Here is a 20,385-nt window from a genome sequence, read left to right as displayed (position 1 = left end):
AGTCATAAGTGTATACTATTTTTCTTTCTTTTTTATTCTTCTCTTATATATATTACATCCCAACCCCAGCTCTCTTCCCCAGTCTTTCCTCCCCACTTTCTTTCTCTCCCAGATCCACCCTACCTTTTAAATTAAAAAATATTTCAAGTGTGGCTCTTTTCCTTGTGAATGTCTAGGCAACCTGAATATGCAGTGCCCACATGTGGCAGAAGAGGGCGCCAGATGACTGGAGTTACAGACGATTGTGAGCCACATGTGGATGTGGAAATGGAACCCCAATCCTCCTGAAGAGCAAAATTCTTAATGGCTTAAGAGCCCCAGTGTACACTACTTTTACAAAGAGGAACTATGTTTGATTTCCAGCAACCACACTGGGATGTTCACGATTGCCTGTAACTCCAGCTCCAGGGAATCTGACACCTCTGACTTCTGTGCACGTGCACACACACTTAAAAAAAAAAATCAGTTTTTTTTTTTTAAGAAGGAAAGGGGTTTGGAGAGATGGCTAAGTGGTTAAGAGGACTTACTACTCTTATAGAAGACCCAGGGTCAGTTCTCAGCACATACCAGCTGGCTCACAACCACCTGGAACTCGGTCCTTCTAGCCTCAACAGGCACCTGAACACATACGCATAAATAATAAGTAAATATTTTGTTTAAAAAAAAAGAAGTGAGAGGGGAGCTCTGTATGGTGGTGTGCCTTTAGTTCCAGCACTCGGGAGGCAGAAGCTGGTAGGTTGCTCAGAATTTGAGGCCAGCCTGGTCTACATAGTGAGTTCAGGCCAGGCAGGGCTAACAAAGAGACCCTGCCTCAAAAATTAAAATACCCAGCTTCCTGTGTTTTTAATATAGATGTATATACTGACTGAAAGGACTTTAAATAAATGGGAATTGGGTGTTTAGAAATTAAAGTGAAAAGAAACTTGAGTGACAGCTGCAGTAGGGTGTGTGCAAGATCAAACTGAGAGTCAGACAGTGATGGAGACAGACTCTGTTCTATGCCGAGATCAAACTGAGAGTCAGACAGTGATGGACACAGACTCTGTTCTATGCCGGGATCAAAATGAGAGTCAGACAGTGATGGAGACAGACTCTGTTCTATGCCGAGATCAAAATGAGAGTCAGACAGTGATGGAGACAGACTCTGTTCTATGCCGGGATCAAACTGAGAGTCAGACAGTGATGGACACAGACTCTGTTCTATGCCGGGATCAAACTGAGAGTCAGACAGTGATGGACACAGACTCTGTTCTATGCCAGGATCAAACTGAGAGTCAGACAGTGATGGACACAGACTCTGTTCTATGCCGGGATCAAACTGAGAGTCAGACAGTGATGGACACAGACTCTGTTCTATGCCGGGATCAAACTGAGAGTCAGACAGTGATGGACACAGACTCTGTTCTATGCCGGGATCAAACTGAGAGTCAGACAGTGATGGACACAGACTCTGTTCTATGCCGGGATCAAAATGAGAGTCAGACAGTGATGGAGACAGACTCTGTTCTATGCCGGGATCAAAATGAGAGTCAGACAGTGATGGACACAGACTCTGTTCTATGCCGGGATCAAAATGAGAGTCAGACAGTGATGGACACAGACTCTGTTCTATGCAGGGATCAAACTGAGAGTCAGACAGTGATGGACACAGACTCTGTTCTATGCCGGGATCAAACTGAGAGTCAGACAGTGATGGACACAGACTCTGTTCTATGCTGGGATCAAAATGAGATTCAGACAGTGATGGAGACAGACTGTGTTCTATGCCGAGATTATTGATTTAAGCAAATATTAAACCTGCTCTTTTTTTTTCGAAAAGAGCTCTATGAAATAATCTTCAATGGCAATAGATTTTACGTTTAGTTATGTTTAACTGTATGTGTGTGTGTGCTAATATGCCCACATGTGTGGGAGAGGCCAAAAGAGGGTGGCAGCGGCTCTGGAGATGGAGTTCCATGTGACTCTGAGCTGCCCAACGTGGGTGCTGGAGAGTGAATTCAGATCCTCTGCATGAGAGGTGCATGCTCTTAACCTCTGAGCCATCTCTCCAAGCCCAACAATAAATTCCTAAACCAGATACTTTTATAGGAAAACCAGAGCATAAGTGACCGCTTGTGATGAAAATGGTTCCTAATGAAATCTCTCTCCTTCAGAGACCTGGGGAAAACACATGTGCCAATGACAGCGCTTGAGAACATCCTCATGATGACCCTGGAGCTGGAGCATCTGTAAGGGTTACTTTCTTAGGATGAGTTTACTTACGTTTAAAAATGTTAATGTGTATATGTGTGAGCGCATGTGTGTGCAGACATGCGTGTGTGTGTGCAGATGTGTGTGTGCATGCATGCATGCATATGTGTGTACAGATGTGTTTGTGCACGAGTGAGTGCGTGCGTGTGTGTGTGCAGGCAGGAGTGTGAATATGGAAGGCAGAGGACAGCTTTCTGAGATGGCTCTCTTCTTACACTGTGGGTTCCAGGGATCAAAGTTGTTTGCATGACAGGGGACTTTCTGCTGAGCCTTTTTGTCAGCCCTAGCTTTCTTTATAATTTCTTGTATTTGAAATTCTTTTGAGATTTGCCTTATTTCTTGAGTCTGAGGTATTGAGATATAATGTTCATGCAATTAATTCAAATGCATAGTTTAGTGAAGCTTTCATAGTTAGTTCCCTAACCACTATTACAGAACTGATATAGACCATTTGTCCCCTCCCTAAGGATCCCTCCTGAATGTTTGTACCCTTCCCACCGCCAGCCCCTGTGATACACCAATCTTATTTCTAGCCCTATAGCTTTTCTTTCCCCTAGAACATCTCATAAATGACATCCCACAGTGGCCTTTTGGCCATCTTCTCTCACTGAGCATGATCTTTAGCGTATCTCACCAGCAGAGGACGAGAAAACATGATGTCTTTAAACAGTGTTCTTCTGGACTGGGGGTATAGCTCAGCGGGTAAAGTCAACCCTAGTGTGCATAATGCCCTGGGTTTGGACACAAACCAGCATCGTGGTGAATACTTGTCCTTCCGAATCAAGGCCATCCTCAACTACACTAGCAGTTCCTGGCCAGTCTGGGATACAAAAGAAGCTTGGCCGGGCAGTGGTGGCACACACCTTTAATCACAGCACTTGGGAGGCAGAGGCAGGCGGATCTCTGTGAGTTCGAGACCAGCCTGGTCTACAAGAGCTAGTTCCAGGACAGGCTCCAAAACCACAGAGAAACCCTGTCTCGAAAAACAAAAACCATTAAAAAAAAAAACCAACAAGCCTGCCTTCCTGCTAGCTCATCTCAAGTGCTGTTTGTGTCGTTGCCATCTTAACTCTTTACTAGTTGGTGTTCTATAATATTTAGTCATATGCAAACGACCTTTTACCATGTATGCTTACTTTAAGTCAGAGTCCACACTGAATGAGGTGTCTGTGTTCTGGTTGAGGTTTGGTTTCGTTTTGGCTATGAGGCAGGGTCCCTCCTGTAGCCTAGGTTACTTTGAACTTGTGATCATCAAGTCTGGCTTCTTACTCATGTCTGTGTGTTTTATAGATTGGCATCTCAATCTGTCTTTGTTTCCTGATGAATAGTTCAGGACAAGCATCTGGCACTGCCTTCCTGACGGGAATTTCAGGTGGCCTATTGTGTCAAATCCGATCACCCAAAGGTGGTATGTTGAAGTTCTTTAAGTTGGTTTTAAACATGGTATATATATATATTTTTTGAGATAAAGTTTTTCTGTAGCTTTGATGCCTGTCCTGGAACTAGCTCTTGTAGACCAGGCTGGTCTCGAACTCCCAGAGATCCACCTGCCTCTGCCTCCCGAGTGCTGGGATTAAAGGCATGAGCTACCACCACCTGGCTAAACATGGTACTTATAAGGTAAATAATCTATGGGAATTTGGGGAAGCCCCACTACAGATACCACATGTTACCAGGGAAATTAGGGTTAGGAATGGACTCAAAAGGAACCTTGAAGCCAATTAGAGTAAACAAACAGACTAAGCAAGCTGTGGGCTCAGAGGCTGCCTGGAAGTATCAGACAAAAGGAGGAAAGGGGGAGACCACGCCACTCCAACAGCTACGTAGTTAAAGGGGAGCAGAGAGCATCATGGGGGGGGACAGGCCCAAAGGACTAGAAAACGCGCATCAGGCTGTTGCCAGCATCTAGAATGGGATCGAAGAGAAGGAAAGTGAAAATAGCAGCTCTCAGAGTAAGGACTCAGGAGGGCGTGGCGACTCCACAGCAACCGCTGGGAGGCCAGGAATTCTGGGAAGGAGAAGAGATTGTCTCATCTAAGAGAAAACCGTTCTCACCTCATTAGCATGGTTTAAGTTGGGTCTACCTTCTTGTGGAGTGTTCCCTTCCAGGGGTGGCTGACTTGCCCAACTGGAATGGTGTCATTAATGTCCCAGATCTGAGTCCCATCCTCTTGACCAGAAGGAAAGGTTTTCCTCAATGGTCCTTCACTGCTGCTGTACCATGCTTCCCCCTCAATGGGCCTTCACTGCTGCTGTACAATGCTTCCCCCTCAATGGGCCTTCACTGCTGCTGTACCACACGTCCCCCTCAATGGGCCTTCACTGCACCACGCGTCCCCCTCAATGGGCCTTCACTGCTGCTGTACCACACGTCCCCCTCAATGGGCCTTCACTGCACCACGCGTCCCCCTCAATGGGCCTTCACTGCACCACGCGTCCCCCTCAATGGGCCTTCACTGCACCACGCGTCCCCCTCAATGGGCCTTCACTGCTGCCGTACCACGTGTCCTCCCAAGCATCTTTCACGTGGATGTGCCTAAAGATAAACTTGTCTGAAGCAATTGTTACTTGGTGATCTAAACTGACACATTTATTAACTGGTGTTCTTTTGGAGAATTACCCAGCTTTTGTTTTTGAGTACTGTTATCAATTCATGGACTCTCTTTACAATTACATTTTACTTACTGTGGTCTATGTGTGTGTGTGTATGTGTATTGTGTGTTGTATATGTGTGTGTGCATGTGTCGTATGTGTGTATGTGTGCATATGGTATGTGTGTATGTGGTATGCTTATATAGTTGTGTGGTGTGTTTGTGAGGCGAGTGTGTGTGTGTGTGTATATATAATTCTAAGATCAAGCCCAGGACCTTGCACTGATACAGGAGTACCATACCAAAGAGCTGCATCCCCAGCCCTTATTCTTTCAGCTGCACATTATGAGGCTTGGTCAGTTGTGATCCTTGATGCCATTGAACTACATGACATAGCTTAAAGGAGGAAGTTTTAGGTTTAAGATGACTTCTAGTATCTTCCACTTAAACAGAAATAAATTCTACCTAGGTTGGAGGCTTGCCCAGGCCCTTCTTCCTGTGCATGACCAACCCAGAGTGAGACTTAAGCTGAGGAGAGGGACTTCTACCATCAGTGTCACCTGGTTCTGTTCCTGTCACCTTTGTTATAGGTGTGCGCGCACACACACGCGCGCGCGCACACACACACACACACACACACACACGCACACACGACACTTGCTCTTCTGTTGAACACCTCTGTCCTCCTCCATGATTACTTTCAGTATCAGAGAGCAGCAATTTGCCATTGAGTCCCCACCCAACTGAACATGCCTCAAGAACTCTGTCCTCTGCAACCCTGTGGTGGCCTTGGCCTGCCTCTTCTGTACCTCAGTAAGGCTTTTCCAGTAAACCAATTCTCTGTTTTTCCATTTATAGAATCTTACCTAGACATATGGCCTGCTGCCTCTGCAAATATAAAGCTGATATTGAGGTTGTCTGCAAGACAGTCAAACTGCATTGCCATACTGGATGTCTGACAAACACCACACATTGTCGTGAGTCTCTTGCCTGATGAATGTTTTAATTTTGACATATAATGTTTAACTGGTAAAGATAATTTCGTTTTAAATTACTTTTTATTTTAATTAAAATTAATTATTAAATCACTTCCCTTCGTGCCTTCCTTTTCCTCCTTCCAACCTCTCCCATATCTCCTCCCTCTCAAATTGACTTTTTCTTGGTTATTATTGCTATATATACAGATATATAAACACATAAATCTATAATAGAACTTGCTGAGTTTTTTTATGTTGCTTGTATGTATCTGATGCATGGCTGACCACTTTTATTGGATAGCCAGTTAGGAAGCTCATCCATGGGAGGGATAGACTCTGCCTCGCTCAGAGGCCCTCAGTTTTCTGCAGCTCTTTGTCGAGGAGTGGGACCTCGTGACCTTTAACATGGATGCCAGTGTTGTGCTTTTTCTGGGTGTGTGTAGGCAACTGTATTTTGAGGTATCATAAACATAACTTTCTTGTCACTCCTAGACAACAGAATCTCACATCTGACTTCCTGGTCCTCTGGCTCTTACAAGCTTTCTACCACCATGCCCCCTTCTGTGATGTTCCTAAAATTTAAACTAACAATTGTTTATTTCTATTCCTTCATTCATAATAAAACTCCCTAGCTTCTAAATTTCTCCCTTGTGAAAATTGAACTCTCAGATATTAATGCATTATTTAAAAATATGACTGTTGAGTGGGCAAACGAGATAACTCAGAGGGTCAAGATGCTTGCCACACACATCTGGTGATCTTAATCAATCCCTGGAACCCCCATAAAGGTAGAAGAAAAGAACAAACTCCACATGGCTCCCCTCTGATCTCCATACTCAAACCATCACATATATACATCATGCACTTACAGACACGTATGTATGTATGTATGTATGTATGTATGAATGAATGAGCATACATACACAAACACAAAACTAGAGAGATAGTTTAGTGGTTTAAAGTACTTGCTGCTCTTGCAGAAAACCAAGGTTCAGTTCCCAACATCCACACTGTGGCTCACAATCATCCATAACTCCAGTTCCAGGGGATCCTGTGCCTGGCCTGACCTCTGCAGGCCAGGCACACATGAAGTACACACACACAAATGCAGGCAAAACAGTTATATACGTAAAATGAATCCTTTAAAAGTACATACCTATTAGCCAGGTGGTGGTGGCTGCTGCAAGGGGGCATGCCTTTAATCCGAGCACTTGGGAGGCAGAGGCAGGTGGATCTTTGTGTGTTCAAGGCCTACCTGATCTACAGAATGAGTTCCAGAACAGTCAGGACCACACAGTAAAACCTTGTCTCAAAAAAGCAAAAGAAGGATATACATATAAAATTTTCCATACATGAAAAGAGCAGAAAGGGACTGGAATGGGAGGACTAATATGTCAACTATATGTGCACTGTGCTTGGCACCTTGCTGCAGTGGTCTCTTATATACTGCACTGTGGTCTAAAGCTGGCTTTATGTACATGGTCTCAAGCACCCCTGACCTATAGGGCAGGTGTAGATGGTTTTGTTTGGTTTTCTTTTGCAGTTTTTTTATTAACACTACTATGCACTTTTATTTGGAATCCAAGAACTTCTCGTTCTAGAATCAGTAAATGCTGCCAGCCTCTCCTAATGGAACATGCCCAGATTGGCCAGCTCTGTATTTGTGCTCAGCCTCAAGTTTTTTCTATCCGCGGATCAGTTGTGTGATTTTTTGACCTGTCCAGCAGGCCACGTAATTCGTGGGCCTCGAGTTCAGGATCACCTGGGTAGGAATGGGGGGAAAGAGAAAGAGAACCAAGCGCGTATAAAGAATGACAGAGTCAGTCTGAGATGCGTCTAGGTTCCGTTTATTGCAGGCAGGGGTTTATTCTTATAGAGTGGTTTTGATTGGGAGGGGTAGGGTTAGAGGAGAGCGGAAACTATCGCGCCCTAGGCCAGGGAGGAAGCAATATATCTCTAGAAACATCTACGTGGTTAGGCCATGTCTTGGCACCTTGTGTCTTGGCACCTTGTGGTCAGATCATTCTGAGAACTGTATCACAGCTGTCTGCGCAGCAAGCTGTTTTGGCAGCAAGCTGTTTTTGCAGAGAGGATGAGGAAAATTGGCCAATACTTTAGGTCGCGGGGCTTCTTGGTCCCCAACAATTTTTAATTAACTGTTTGATTGTTTCTTGAGGCAGGATTTTATTATATAGGCTTGACTGGCCTGAGATTCCCTGGATACTCCAGGCTGGCCTTGAACTCATACAGATCTGCCTGTCTCTGACTCTGGAAATTTTTTGCCAGGATCACAGGTGTATGCCACCATGTCTGGTAGCAAATGATTTTCTAAGTGTTTTTCTAAACTGAGTGTGGTGGTACATGGTGTTAATGCCACCTACTTGGGAGGCTGAGGCAAAAGGAGCCATTCCAAGGCCATATAGGCAATTTAGTGAGACCCTGGATTCCAACCACACCCTTTTGCTGAGGCAGGAACGTGTGCAACTCTCCTTCAGTGCCCTGTGTGCACGCTTGTGTGTTCTAAGCAGCTAGTTTGCTAGTTCTGTCCTCTCTGGTTGTCATTGCCAATTCATAGGTTTAAATTTGAGTTTAGTTTTCTCTTCACTTCCTCCGGTATTTGCTGGCCCCTGATTTACTTGGTTGGGTTGAATGACCGTGGACTGAAAAAGGGCTGCCAGCATTTTCTGACCCAAAGCAATCTCTCCATCTTTGACAGTTGAAGCATCTATAGGAAACCCCGAAGGACCATTCATGAAGGTGTTGCAGGCCCGGAAGGAGAACACCAGCACTGAGGTCACTATTAAACCAGAGAGAGCCTATTCAGAAAAAGATGATCTTAGCTCTTCAGGCTTCATGGACAAGCAGCTCGACTTTAACGATGAAAGTGATGTGATTAGTGCCCTGAATTACATACTGCCATATTTCTCAGAGGGAAATCTGGAAGATGTGGTGTTGACATTGTTACCATTCATAAAACTACTGTTTTCTAATGTACAAAATACAGACAGTTCACTGGAATCCTACAAAAATGATTCAAGGAGGCTTGCTCTTAACCCTGTACCAAAAGCAAGTAAGATGGCTTACAAAAATAAACTGAATAAACTTTATTTTCTAGAGAATTTGTTAGATGCAGAGATTGGTGAGGTTAGGAAGAAAGAGAAAACTGCCATGCTTATGCAGCAGTCTTTATTTTCTAGAGAATTTGTTAGATGCGGAGATTGGTGAGATTAGGAAGAAAGAGAAAACTGCCATGCTTATGCAGCAGTCTGGCCACTTGAGTCCCAAATTTAAACAACGAAAGAGATGGGCACCTGCCCAGGCAGAGGAAAACAGTCTTGCAGAAATTGACAAGGCAGAGAAAAGACTCCACAGCCTGAACAGAGTACTCAAGGGGACAGGAAGCATACAGAAAAGGCACTTTAAGGGAGTGACTGACAAGAGCCTGTGGAACAAGCAGAGTGTCCAGACGCCTATGGAGAGTATTGCCAAAGACGGACAGCTCGGGAGCCCACCCACAGCGGAGTTGCAGCAGCTCAGTCTGGTTCAGAAGCCCAAGACTTTAGTAGAAAATTCCTCCCACCCAGAGCCCTTGCTCAGAAAGGAGCATGGGTAGGCAGTGTCTTCTTCCACAGCAGAGTCACTGGTGGACAAGACTCCCACTACAAAATCGCTGCCTGAGTTCATAGACAGACGAAAAGACTTGTCTTACACCATTTTCATTTTAGAAAGTGCAAATGCCAATGCGAAAAGAACGAAGGGGTCTAACCCTAGTTTACTGTCTGAAAAGAGACATAGAAACCTTAGGAAGAAAAAGTATCATTTCCGGTTGATTGCAAAGAGTCCAGCATCCTCTGCAGTGAGGAGCCTGGTAAATTCCCCTGCAGAAGAGGTCTTTTCATCTTTAGGAGACCTGAGTTATGCAGAAAAGCCTTTTTCACAATTAGATGCTGCCTTAGAACCTCCTACAAAAAAACTTCTTGAAGAAAATCAGGCAGCAATAGATGATACTGTAGAAAACATCCTCAAACCAGCCCTCACTGGGCCTAAAGAAGCTGCATTAGAAAATATTCCCCCTGAGAATCCTACTGTAGAGTCTAATGGGTCTACATCTGATTTACTTCCAACTGCTCAGCAAACAAGCAAGCCACAGTTAGACTTCACCTTGGGGTCTGACTCCCATGACCATTTCAAAGATTTTGCTTACCCATTACTGATGTCACCAGGTGAACGCTTTGAATCTCAGCTAAACCAGCAGCTGCGGCCCCTCATCCCCAACAACAATGTGAGAAAGCTTATTTCTCACGTTATCAGGACTTTGAAGATGGACCGCTCTGATCCCAGTGTGCAACTGTCCTGTGCCAAGCTCATCTCCAGAACCGGCCTCCTGATGAAGCTTCTCAGTGAGAAACAAGAATTCAAGTTGTCCAGGGCCGACTGGGATACGGACCAGTGGAAAACTGAGAACTACATCAATGAAAGCACAGAAACCCAAGGCGAACAGAAGGATCTGGAACAAAGTCAGGTGAGGACGGTGCTGGAACATGGGTCCTGTGTACCCTTTCAGTCACTTAAGCAGAAAGACCAGGGCCTCCTACTTCAGATCTTGTATTGTCCGCATAACTCTAGCCTAGCCAACACAATGATTCCCACTGTATTTTTATATGTATTGTATTGTTTTGTTTTGTTTTTGAGACAGGGTCTCACTGTGTAGCCCTGGATTCCCAGAATTCTCATGCAAACCAAATTGGCCCAGAACTCACAGAGATCCACCTGCCTCTGCCTCCCAGTGCTGCATTTAAATGTGTTTGCTACCACACCTAACTTTTACTGCGTTTCTAAATTTAAGACATGGAAGCAGACTTAAAACACAGAATATAATAAAATGTACTATAAAAAATCATGCAGCATATTGCATTCAGTATGATCTTTTATAAATAAGAAAGCTACTCACCTGAAAGAATGTTTTTAGGGTTTTTTTTTAAAAAAGAAATATTGTTTTGTTGTTCCATATAGATCAAACTTAGCACCTAGTACAAGCTAAACAAAGGGTTCAACCACAGAAGTACATCCTGAGGCCTTGGTTCTTTGAGTCAGAATATCACTGTATAGCCCAAAATAGCCTGCTCACTTTGTGGCCGAAGTTGATACCAAGCTCATGGCAGTCCTCCTATCTTAACTTCCCAATTGCTAGGTTATATATAAGTTACCATTCACAAGCCCAAGAAGGAATTTTAAGCAATTAGCCTTCACTTTCTGTCATTCTTTTAATTTTATTATTATTTAATAGCCACACAAATGTCCATTCATTTATTTCATATATTCCAGCACACAAAAGAAGTTCCGGGATACGGCTACAACAACAAAGTCATCTTGGCAATATCTGTAACTGTAGTATTGACAGTGTTGATTATCGTTTTCTGTCTCGTGAGGTAAGGACAACAATACATTCCTGTGTCCAGCATGTGCCCGGTCTGTGTCATAGGTTTAGAGGCCACGAACTGAAAACCTGAGCTGCTGACCCTCTCTGTCTACAAATAATGTCCCCGAGTGTCCACAGGTACTCTCTGAAGTCGGGCTCCTCAATGTCAGGTCATTATGTAACGTTCTGATTTGGTGTCAGCCTGGTGGTGTTGCTGTGAGAGGCTGTGGGAGCAGTGGAGAGTTCTCTGTCAGTGAGGATGGTGGAATTTTGAGGCTAGAAGGCAGAAATCAGCATGGGATCAGTTCATGACCTCCGGGAGGATGTCCTCTGGCCCCTGTACAGACAGCACCTCCACACCTAATGTGGTTGTGACCTCCAGGGAAATCTCTGTAAAGTCCTATATTGCTCTTTAGTGGTGTGTACTGTTCACCACTGTGCTGGAATTTATTTGTACTTAAAAAAAATTATGTGTATAGGTGTTTTGCCTGCATGCATGTCTGTGCGCCACTGTTGTGTGATAGATATTTTTCTGGGGAACCACACACACACACACACACACACATTACTTACAGAGAAAGTCCATGACAGACCACAGTAAACATTGCACCATTTTGGTGAAGCAGTGAGTCTCTTTATTAGGGTTACTAATTTACAAGAAGCAAGTGTGACTCTAAAAGAGCCGCATCACCTGAAATCCTCTCCCAAGATGAGCAGCAGCTCCCCAAATCCCCAAATTCTGGGCTCTCTCTGCCTGCAGAGCACCAGCCCCTGCCACAGTCGGTTGTCTCCATCTGCAGTTACCGCTCAGAGTCTCCAGTCCCAGCAACTTCATCCCCTTGATTCTGTTGGGCAGGGGCCCTCAAGAATCTTGCATGATTTTGTTTTTACAGACTTGTGACCTTTTGTTTACCTCCCATTTACTGCTTGAGTCTAGTGAGCCTTCCCTTTCCCTCCTAGAAGAAATGTTTCATCCCAGAGGAGCATGCCCTGGAAAAACCCCTCTGTGCCTGATGCCCTCAGAGGCAAGAAGAGGTTGTGGGATCCCCTGGACCAAGTTAGAGGTGGTTGTGAGCCACCATGTGGGTGCTGGAATTCCAGTCCTAGGTCCTCTGGAGGAGCAGTGTGTGCTAGAGCGGCCGTGCTCTTAACCACGGAGCATCTCTCCAGCCCTTCACGCGCATTTTCATTCTCTTCTGCCCATTTGGATGGTATCTGTGAGGACTGGATGCACACCGTATTTTCCTGTAGTAGATAGTCAAGGTGTTTGTAAAGCTTTTTTGGCCCAACAAACCTCTCTGCGGATGGATGGAATAAGCCAAATCAGACCAGATCAAACCTAATTAGAAAAAGCCCAGGTTTAATGGATAGCAGCGCTCCTGGGTGGTCCTCCGGCAGAACATGGAGAGGAGGAAGGAAATCTGGGGAGAACATGTGTTTGTTCTCTGAGGGGCAGTTTAAATAGCCTATAGGAGTGGTCTTGACCCTCTCTGTGGAGGGGTCACCGTTTTGCGGGCTTTCTCAGAGATGGACTCTGGACTGCAGCAACTCCCAGGAGAGGGGGCTTGAAATAGAACTTTCTATCCAACATCCCAAAATGGATGCCAGAGGTTGGGGTGAGACCCTACTCAGACAGTGTTGAGGAGAAAACTTACATTAAGTTAACTACCAAACAAAGAAAAATAAAAATCTAGTGCATATTTAAAGTAGCATACAGAACCAGGCTTGGCGGCACACTCCCATAATTCCAGCACCTTAGAGGCAGAGGCAAGAAAATAGGGAGTTCTAGCCACCCTCAACTACATGGTGAGTTGAAGCCAACCTGTGCTACATTAAACACTGTCTAAAAAGTCTAACAATATTTTTTTTAAAAAAGTAAGTATCATATAGAGAAAAGCAATGGACAGACCAGTTATTCTTAACCATTTGCATGTATAGGCGAGGTTTGGGGGATTAATTTTAGGTCTTGTGCAAGCTAAGTATGTTCTCTACCACTGTGCTACCTGCCCAGACACTAAGACTTCTGAAATATCACTCTAACAATTGGTCATTTGGGGGATTCGTGGGCAGCTACTAAAAGATACTTTTCACCTTAAAGAAACATATTTTACTAAATATGAGGAAGAAATGAGTGAGAGAAAATAGCAGTGGTTTTAAGAATGAATGTGGGGTGGGGGAAGAGTTGTCTGTTTCCACTCCATAGGCAGAGGCCTTTGCTGGGTCTGGACGCTGTCTTCCACATCCTTCGGGATAGAAGGCTTGTGCCTGCTGAGCACAGCACAGAGTTCTCCATTCTTTGTCTGATCTAATCTTGGACTCCTCTGGGAAGAGCTTATCAGCCTCTCCTAGGGTGAAGAGCACCTAGGCCCAGTGGCCAAACCAAGAGTAAATCTCCCATTCATTCCCCTGATCCCTAAGCCTGCACCCGGACCCTTCACTGGTCAGTTTCGCCCCCTCAGAGACAAACAGGAAGTACTGGGAGTGTGAGAGTACTAGGAAACCATTGCAAACCACCCAAAGCGTTAATATATTTCGTGGTAAAACAACCCAGTGGAAAAGGAAAGTGTCTGTAGCCGAGGCCACTCATCTACCGGCCTGTGCCTCCTTCTGTGTATACAGTGACATATATTTACACAGTGCATAGGAATATTGCACAATCTTCCAGAAGGGCAGCCATTGCTCTTAACTGCTGAGCCATCTCTCCAGCCTCTTATTTATAGATTCTTTTAATCTGCCTAGAATTTATTTCATTTTTGGCGGGTATGGTTGAGTCAGGGACCAACCTCCCTCATAAGGATATCTAGATGTGAAATAATTTATATTGACTAATTGACTCTTTCTTCACTGGTCTAAGATGCATCTCCATCTGGATGCTTACCTGATCCTGACGTTGTTCTTGCACTAGTCAAGAATCACAGCATTAATCAGAGTTGCTTTGTACATTAACTGAGCCCCACACTGCTGGGTAACTCCCGCTGGTTACATTAACTGAGCCCCACATTTCTGGATAACTCCTGTTGATTTGACAGGGCAAGCTCCTGTTCTCTGTTCTGTTTTCCATACATTGTGTAATCATTCTTAACATTTCCCTACCAAACGTCAGCTGATCTTATTTGTTTAAAAAGAAAGGAAAAGAAAGAGAGAGGGAGAAAGGGAGGGAGGGACAGAGGGAGGGAGGAAAGGAGGAAGGGAGGAAAGAGAAAGAGAGAAAAAAGGAAGAAAAAAAGAAAATAAATGTTTGTACTGGGGACATGGCTCAGTGGTTGAAGCACTTTCCACACAAACATGAAGATTAGACTTTAGATTTAAAATTCTCAGGACCTGGGGAATTCCAGTCAGACATGGCGGCATGCTGGTCACCTGTAATTCCCATCCCAAAGGCAGACCTAGGATTGCCCAAGAATGAGCTGCATAATGAGGCTAGTCATATCAGTGAGCTCTGGATTTGATGAAATCTGAGTCAGGGAATGAGATGGAAGAGCTATCTAGATATCCAACATCAACCTCAACCCTCCGTAATCATTCACACATGCACATGTGCCCACACATTCACCACACATGTGGGCACATACACGGAAGTGGGGAAAAGATCAGATTGCATAGGACGACATGGCATTTGCAGTTCTACTTTGACGGTTGATGCCTTTCCAACATGCCTCACCTTCACTGCTGCCTCTGCTGCTGCCACCTCCTTCTCCCTCTCCTCCTCTTTGAGATTAAACCAGGCCCTGCACTCTACACCGAGACAGATCCACAAGCTTTTGCTGTTCTAGATTGCCTTTTGTTTTTAGACAGAAACTCTCTCTGTGGCTTGTCATTTCTGAGTGTTCTTGAAAATAATTAGCATTTTCATCAGAGAATTTACTCATCCTAAGTTACATTTGTTCTGAAACACTGCCCATCTCCATTGCTATCATAAATGAGAACTTGCTTAGTTTGTATGGGAGATACGTGCAAAATCTATTGGGCTCTGTATCCTGCTCTCTGTATTTTGTCTGTATTTTGTGACTAGCCAACAGTATTGAATCCTCTTATTCTAATGAAATATTCGTCGATTGTCTTGGACTTTTTGGTTGTTCATTGTTTCAGATAATAGCAATAATAGTTCCCTCCTCCTCAATACCATGTTTATTTTCCATATTACATTTCAGAAGCTCACCAGAGACAAAGGCTCGTGGCTGTGGTCAGAGACATTCTCCTCTTGCTCTTCTCGTATATACGTTGATGAAGTTAAAGATATTCTTTGACTTTTAAGAGTTTTTATTAGGACTTGTTTAATTTTAGGTAAAAGGGTCAATACACCATATTAAGTGCCAACTACATGGGACCCCCTAAATGAGGTGCTACAGAAGAGAAGAGCAGCGGGTAGATGTCAGCTAAGGAAAGGGAGTAGATATAGATTGGAGACTTCAGTCACTGTTATAATCATGATCATGTTTTCTTCCAAAACAGATTTATTTTCACAGAGCAGCAAGACGTGGAGATGAAGAAAAGTCCACAGGGTAAATACAAGATTAGCAATTGTTCAAAGAGAACCTGAGAGCTAGCAGAGAGCTTGGGTCTCATTGGGGAAACTCAGGAAGAATGTTATTTCCCCTAATGTCTTGCCTGGCTCCCCAAAAAGGCAAATGGACACAAGACTAACAAAGACATCTCCAACTGTCACCATTTCTTTAAGGAAAGGAGGTTAGGCTGTGCCTGTTCTGCTGCTGGCAGCATACAGAACTCACTACATAGCCGAGGCTGGCCTGAGAATCTTGTTCCAGGCTCCCAAGGATTGGAATCACAGGCATGATCCACCATGCACAGCTAGCTGTGCCCTTTAAACTGCTCTTACAACTCCTCAGCAGAGGCAGGCTGCAGGGTGAAACCCTGTGAGTCTGTGAGCTGTGCTGTGGACTTGGGCTTTGTACTTGGAGGATAAAGCAGCTAGGCAAGCAGGAGCAGCCCCTCCCTCTCCTCAGCAAGTCTGCCTGTGAGAGCTGATCTGCAGGAGAGCAAAGGGCTCCTGCCCAGGGTGGCTTCTTCAGAGGGAGAAGTTGGCTCAGTGGAATAAGTGGGGCTACTGTCATGCTGGTGCCTCTGCTCCAGGACAATTCACAGGCAGAGATCTCCCCAGGGGCATTGTGGGGCCTTACAACAGCCAGATATGCATGGAATTTTTAAGTCCCAGTGCTGGGGTGATCTTTGTTATGGGGAGAGCCGAGATGTCCCCAGACAACACCACACACACACACACACACACAGCACAGCACAATCACTAACTGTCTTCTGCATGTGTTTTCTTCCAAGGAGTAAGAAATGCTACAAGGACAGTGAGAGTCAGGTAAGCCCGAGACTTGGTGCTGTGGCTGGAGAAGGTGGGGCTAACAGAACTAATGTCTCCCTTTCTCTTTCCTAGGAAGGATTTTTCTGGCTAAGGTGGCCACTATGGCTTAGGGATATGTATAGACCTCTTCACGACACACGCAAGAAAAACATGGCTAAGGACAAGGAGTCCTCTGGAGAGGAGGAGATTTTCAAAAAGGATGTATCAAGGTAAATGTCTAGCTCAAATGAGGAGCTAAGGGCAAAATGCTCAGTGGCTCACAGATTTATTCGAACATGACATACGAAATAAGAGCATGCCTGAGGGAATGCAAGTCAAGGAGTCCTCTGCACAGAACAATATTACCATTCAAAATGTATCACGGTAAATGTCTAGCTCAAATGAGAAGCTAAGGTCAAGTTCCTCATTTCAAATTTTGAAAGTCTTGGCATTGCTCTTCTTCCAGGGACGTCAAGGGAAAAGTGCTGCCGCCAGCCCTGAATCAGTCAGTCACTGAAGCAGAAGAGAGTGAAGCAGCAGATGACGATGAAGGCACAGCATGATCTGCTATCATTTATTAATAAATTGTTTTGCGTAGATTCGTGAGTGTCAAAGGCCTTTGTACACAAGTAAATGAAAATCGATGTAGAGCAGTTTAGAGCTGAGCCAGTAGGATGACTTATCACGTGAAAGCAGTGACCATGCAAGCCAATGATCCAGAATCCAAGTTTAAAAAAAAATGCTGCATGGGTAGCAAGCATCTGTAATGGAAGCACTCGTGGGCAACATAGGAGGTGAAGACAGAATCACTTAAAGTCATCTAGCCTGGAGTACAGAGCAAAAACACAGATAAGGGACCCTGCCTCAACAAGGTGGTTGGCCAAAACCAACTCCCAAATATTGTCCTATGACTTTCACGTGATTGCCATAGCATGCATGAACCTAGACACTCCTCTCCTCCCCCCCGTACACACACACACACACACGATTTCAAAATGGGGAATGTGCTTACTGAACACAGAAAAAATACTGACTATTCAGTGATACAAAGACTGGCACCTGTCATGGATGCTCAGCATTCTGGGTCCCCAGAGAAGCAGTGTGGCTGGGGAACCACCGGCCTGCGTGGCTGGCTATGGGTCCAAGCAGAGCCAGTGGCCCTCTAGTCCTCACCTGGCTGGTCAGTGAGCTGGTTGCAAAGGAGGTGTCCTTAGCAAGGCATCTTAAAGGACAAGAATAGGGAGTATCTTGAAGACAGGGGAGGCAGTGGAAGCTGCACCCACCGCTGCCCCCTTGTGTGTACTCAGTGCCAAGCCCTGGGCTGGACTTTTATGTCTTATGCCATTTGCCCCAACAAACTACCATAGCAGCATTGTTCCAAACTGTCTTCGAGTAGCTGGGGTTGGGCAGGCCTGTAATCTCAGGACTTGGGAGGTCCAGACAAGAGAATTCCTACAACTTCAAGGTTAGTCTGGGCCACCTCGAGGTTACCAGTGAGGTCCAGGCCACAGGACTTGGAATGTAAGCAGAATGCAGCCTGCTCAAGTACCCTAGACCACACATCATCATAAGCTATTAGACCTTTACAGACCGAAGCCTCTCAGCCCTTACCCTGTCATGCTGCAGAGACAGGGATTTGGAGAAACACAAACCTTTTGTGGACAAAAGTCAGCATCCATATGGAAGTTGATGCCACTCTTCCTGAGGACCAAGGATGGACCAGGCACAGAGCTGGGCACTTTAGTTACAATGTTGACACAGGGACAAAAACTCTCAAGCCAGCTCCAATGCTACACTTGAGTGGAAGGGCTATTGACCTTGGTAACAGTTAGAAACAAAGAGAAGCTGACAAACAAGAATAGAGGAGCCTCTGTTGCTGGGCTTCCCAAAGCCTGGGCCAGGTCTTTCCACACAGCTGCTTACATTGTTCATTTCTGAAAACAAGTTTTGAGAAACGTTATTCTTCACCCTAGAACTGGCAACACAAGCACTTTCCACATCAATTTATTTAATATTACCATTCATTATTATTAGCATTATTTATTTTGGTTTTTAGAGACAGGGTCTCCATATGTAGCCCTTACTGTCCTGGGACTCACTTTGTAGACCAGCGTGGCCTCAAGCTCACAGAGATCCACCTGCCTCTACTTTACGAGTACCAGGATAAAAGGCATGCATAACTGTGCCAGGCTTCATATCTTTTAGACATAAGGGAAACGGTGTTAGAAGTCAGGGGCTATAGTCTCCTGCTTGGATCATCTATCCCTATTTCTGAGGTGGCCATATCCCTCTTATCATCCCTTCCTCCCTCCTCTGGCCCTCACCATCGTCAGAAATCGTCTTGATTCTCCTGGTAAGGACCTGTAGCTACACCTGACCCTCATGGTCATCAGAAGCATCATGAAGGGGGAAGAAGGACATGTAGTGAGAACAGAGCAGCCCCAGACAAGAGGAGCCCTGACCTTCCGTGTCTGTGTGTTTAAGAACTTAGAGTAATGGTTGTCTAGAAACTGCTATCATTCTGGATAAAGAGGGTAACTAGAGTTGTTAGGGTCCAAGCCTATGTCCCAGCCCTCAAAACAAACTAGGCTCAAAAGGCTGATAGAGGAAACAGTCATGAAAAGGAGAAGAAGATTTATCCAATGTGGCCACATTGGGAAGTGGACTCCTCGAGTCCATCTTCTTGGTCCTGACATAAAGTTTAGATTCAAATAGAGGGCAAGAAGTATACATTACTAAGTAACCCTGTTCATGACATAGCTCTGTTCCCGTCTCTCTGGCACATTGTTGAGAATCTCTGACTGACCCAGGCTTCGGCTTTTTCCTTTTCCCATCACTAGATTGTGGAGAAATTTCAATTTCTTGGAAATCACTATTTTAATAATGTCCTGGTTAGTGTTACTATTGCTGTGATAAAACACCATGACCAAAAGTAAGTTGTGGAAAGGTCTGGGTAGTTCAACAGTGTGGAAAAGTGAAGCCCTGGCTTTCATCTCCCTCTGCTCCCTGAGTGTGGATGCAGTGTGAACAGCTGGCTCCTGCTCCTCCCACCAAAGTTGTGTGAGTTTTGTTTGTGTTCTGACAAATAAAGCTTGCTTGGAGTCAGAGGATAGAGCTAGCCACTAGTTAACCATAGAGGTCTGGAGGTATGTTCAGAAAGGAGACAGGATCTTAGCCTTTTTAGATGGAGGATGAAAGAGGTAGGAAGGGACTATGGCTCTCTCTCTCTCTCTGCTTCTCTAATCTTTCAGGATATTACCCCCAATTCTAACTTCTGGTTTTTATTGATAAGATTAATTAGATTTATGCTTCAACTAGCACCCAACTTTTGGGGCACAAATTTATGAAATAGCTCCTTGCCAGTTGCTTGCAGGCTTTGGCCAGAGCTGCATGTGGAAACTGCATCCACCAGGGTCACCTCACCATCAGCTTGGTTTTCCTTATTTTTCCTTTCTTCCCCTAAGCCCTCTGAGTGAGTCTGGAGTTTTTCTGTTGCAGCCTCTCTGCAGTAATCTCCACAGGCAAAGATAGATGCACAGGTGGAAACAAAGACTCTGAGATAAAGATTGACCTAATGTTGCAGGATATTTGATTACACTGTGAACCCTGAGATTGTACTATTTACTGGAAAGCCATGAGTTGTGCTGTGGCTCAGCCCTACCACACACCTTATATCTAGGTTTTCTGTTTGAATATTCTAATCATGATTAAATAAAACCAATCACAGGTCAAGGGCAGAACAAGCAACCAGTTGACAGGAAAAAGTCATAGAGAATAAGAGGAAGTCTGTGGAGGGAGAGACACACAGGAAACAGAAAGGAGGGACATCCAGTTGGAAGA

General features: G+C 44.8%; 1 protein-coding gene across 1 annotated transcript in view; it reads left to right on the top strand.

Moving 5' to 3' along the window:
* LOC142860015 (leucine-rich repeat-containing protein 37A3-like) overlaps positions 1-16,739 on the top strand; it is a 49,791-nt gene extending 33,052 nt beyond the window's left edge. Inside the window, 8 exon segments of the mRNA XM_075990706.1 lie at positions 2,154-2,228; positions 5,700-5,818; positions 8,535-8,962; positions 9,045-10,340; positions 11,144-11,247; positions 15,690-15,739; positions 16,530-16,563; positions 16,639-16,739. Coding sequence (XP_075846821.1) covers positions 2,154-2,228; positions 5,700-5,818; positions 8,535-8,962; positions 9,045-10,340; positions 11,144-11,247; positions 15,690-15,739; positions 16,530-16,563; positions 16,639-16,657 — 2,125 coding nt within the window. The 3' untranslated portion in view covers positions 16,658-16,739.
* Positions 16,740-20,385: the final 3,646 nt, after the last annotated feature.

This window comes from Microtus pennsylvanicus, chromosome 11 (genome assembly GCF_037038515.1).
Source record: "Microtus pennsylvanicus isolate mMicPen1 chromosome 11, mMicPen1.hap1, whole genome shotgun sequence".
In the NCBI taxonomy this organism is placed as follows: Eukaryota; Metazoa; Chordata; class Mammalia; order Rodentia; family Cricetidae; genus Microtus; species Microtus pennsylvanicus.
Note: the sequence above shows the minus strand (reverse complement) of the source record. Positions and strands in the feature narration are given on the sequence as shown.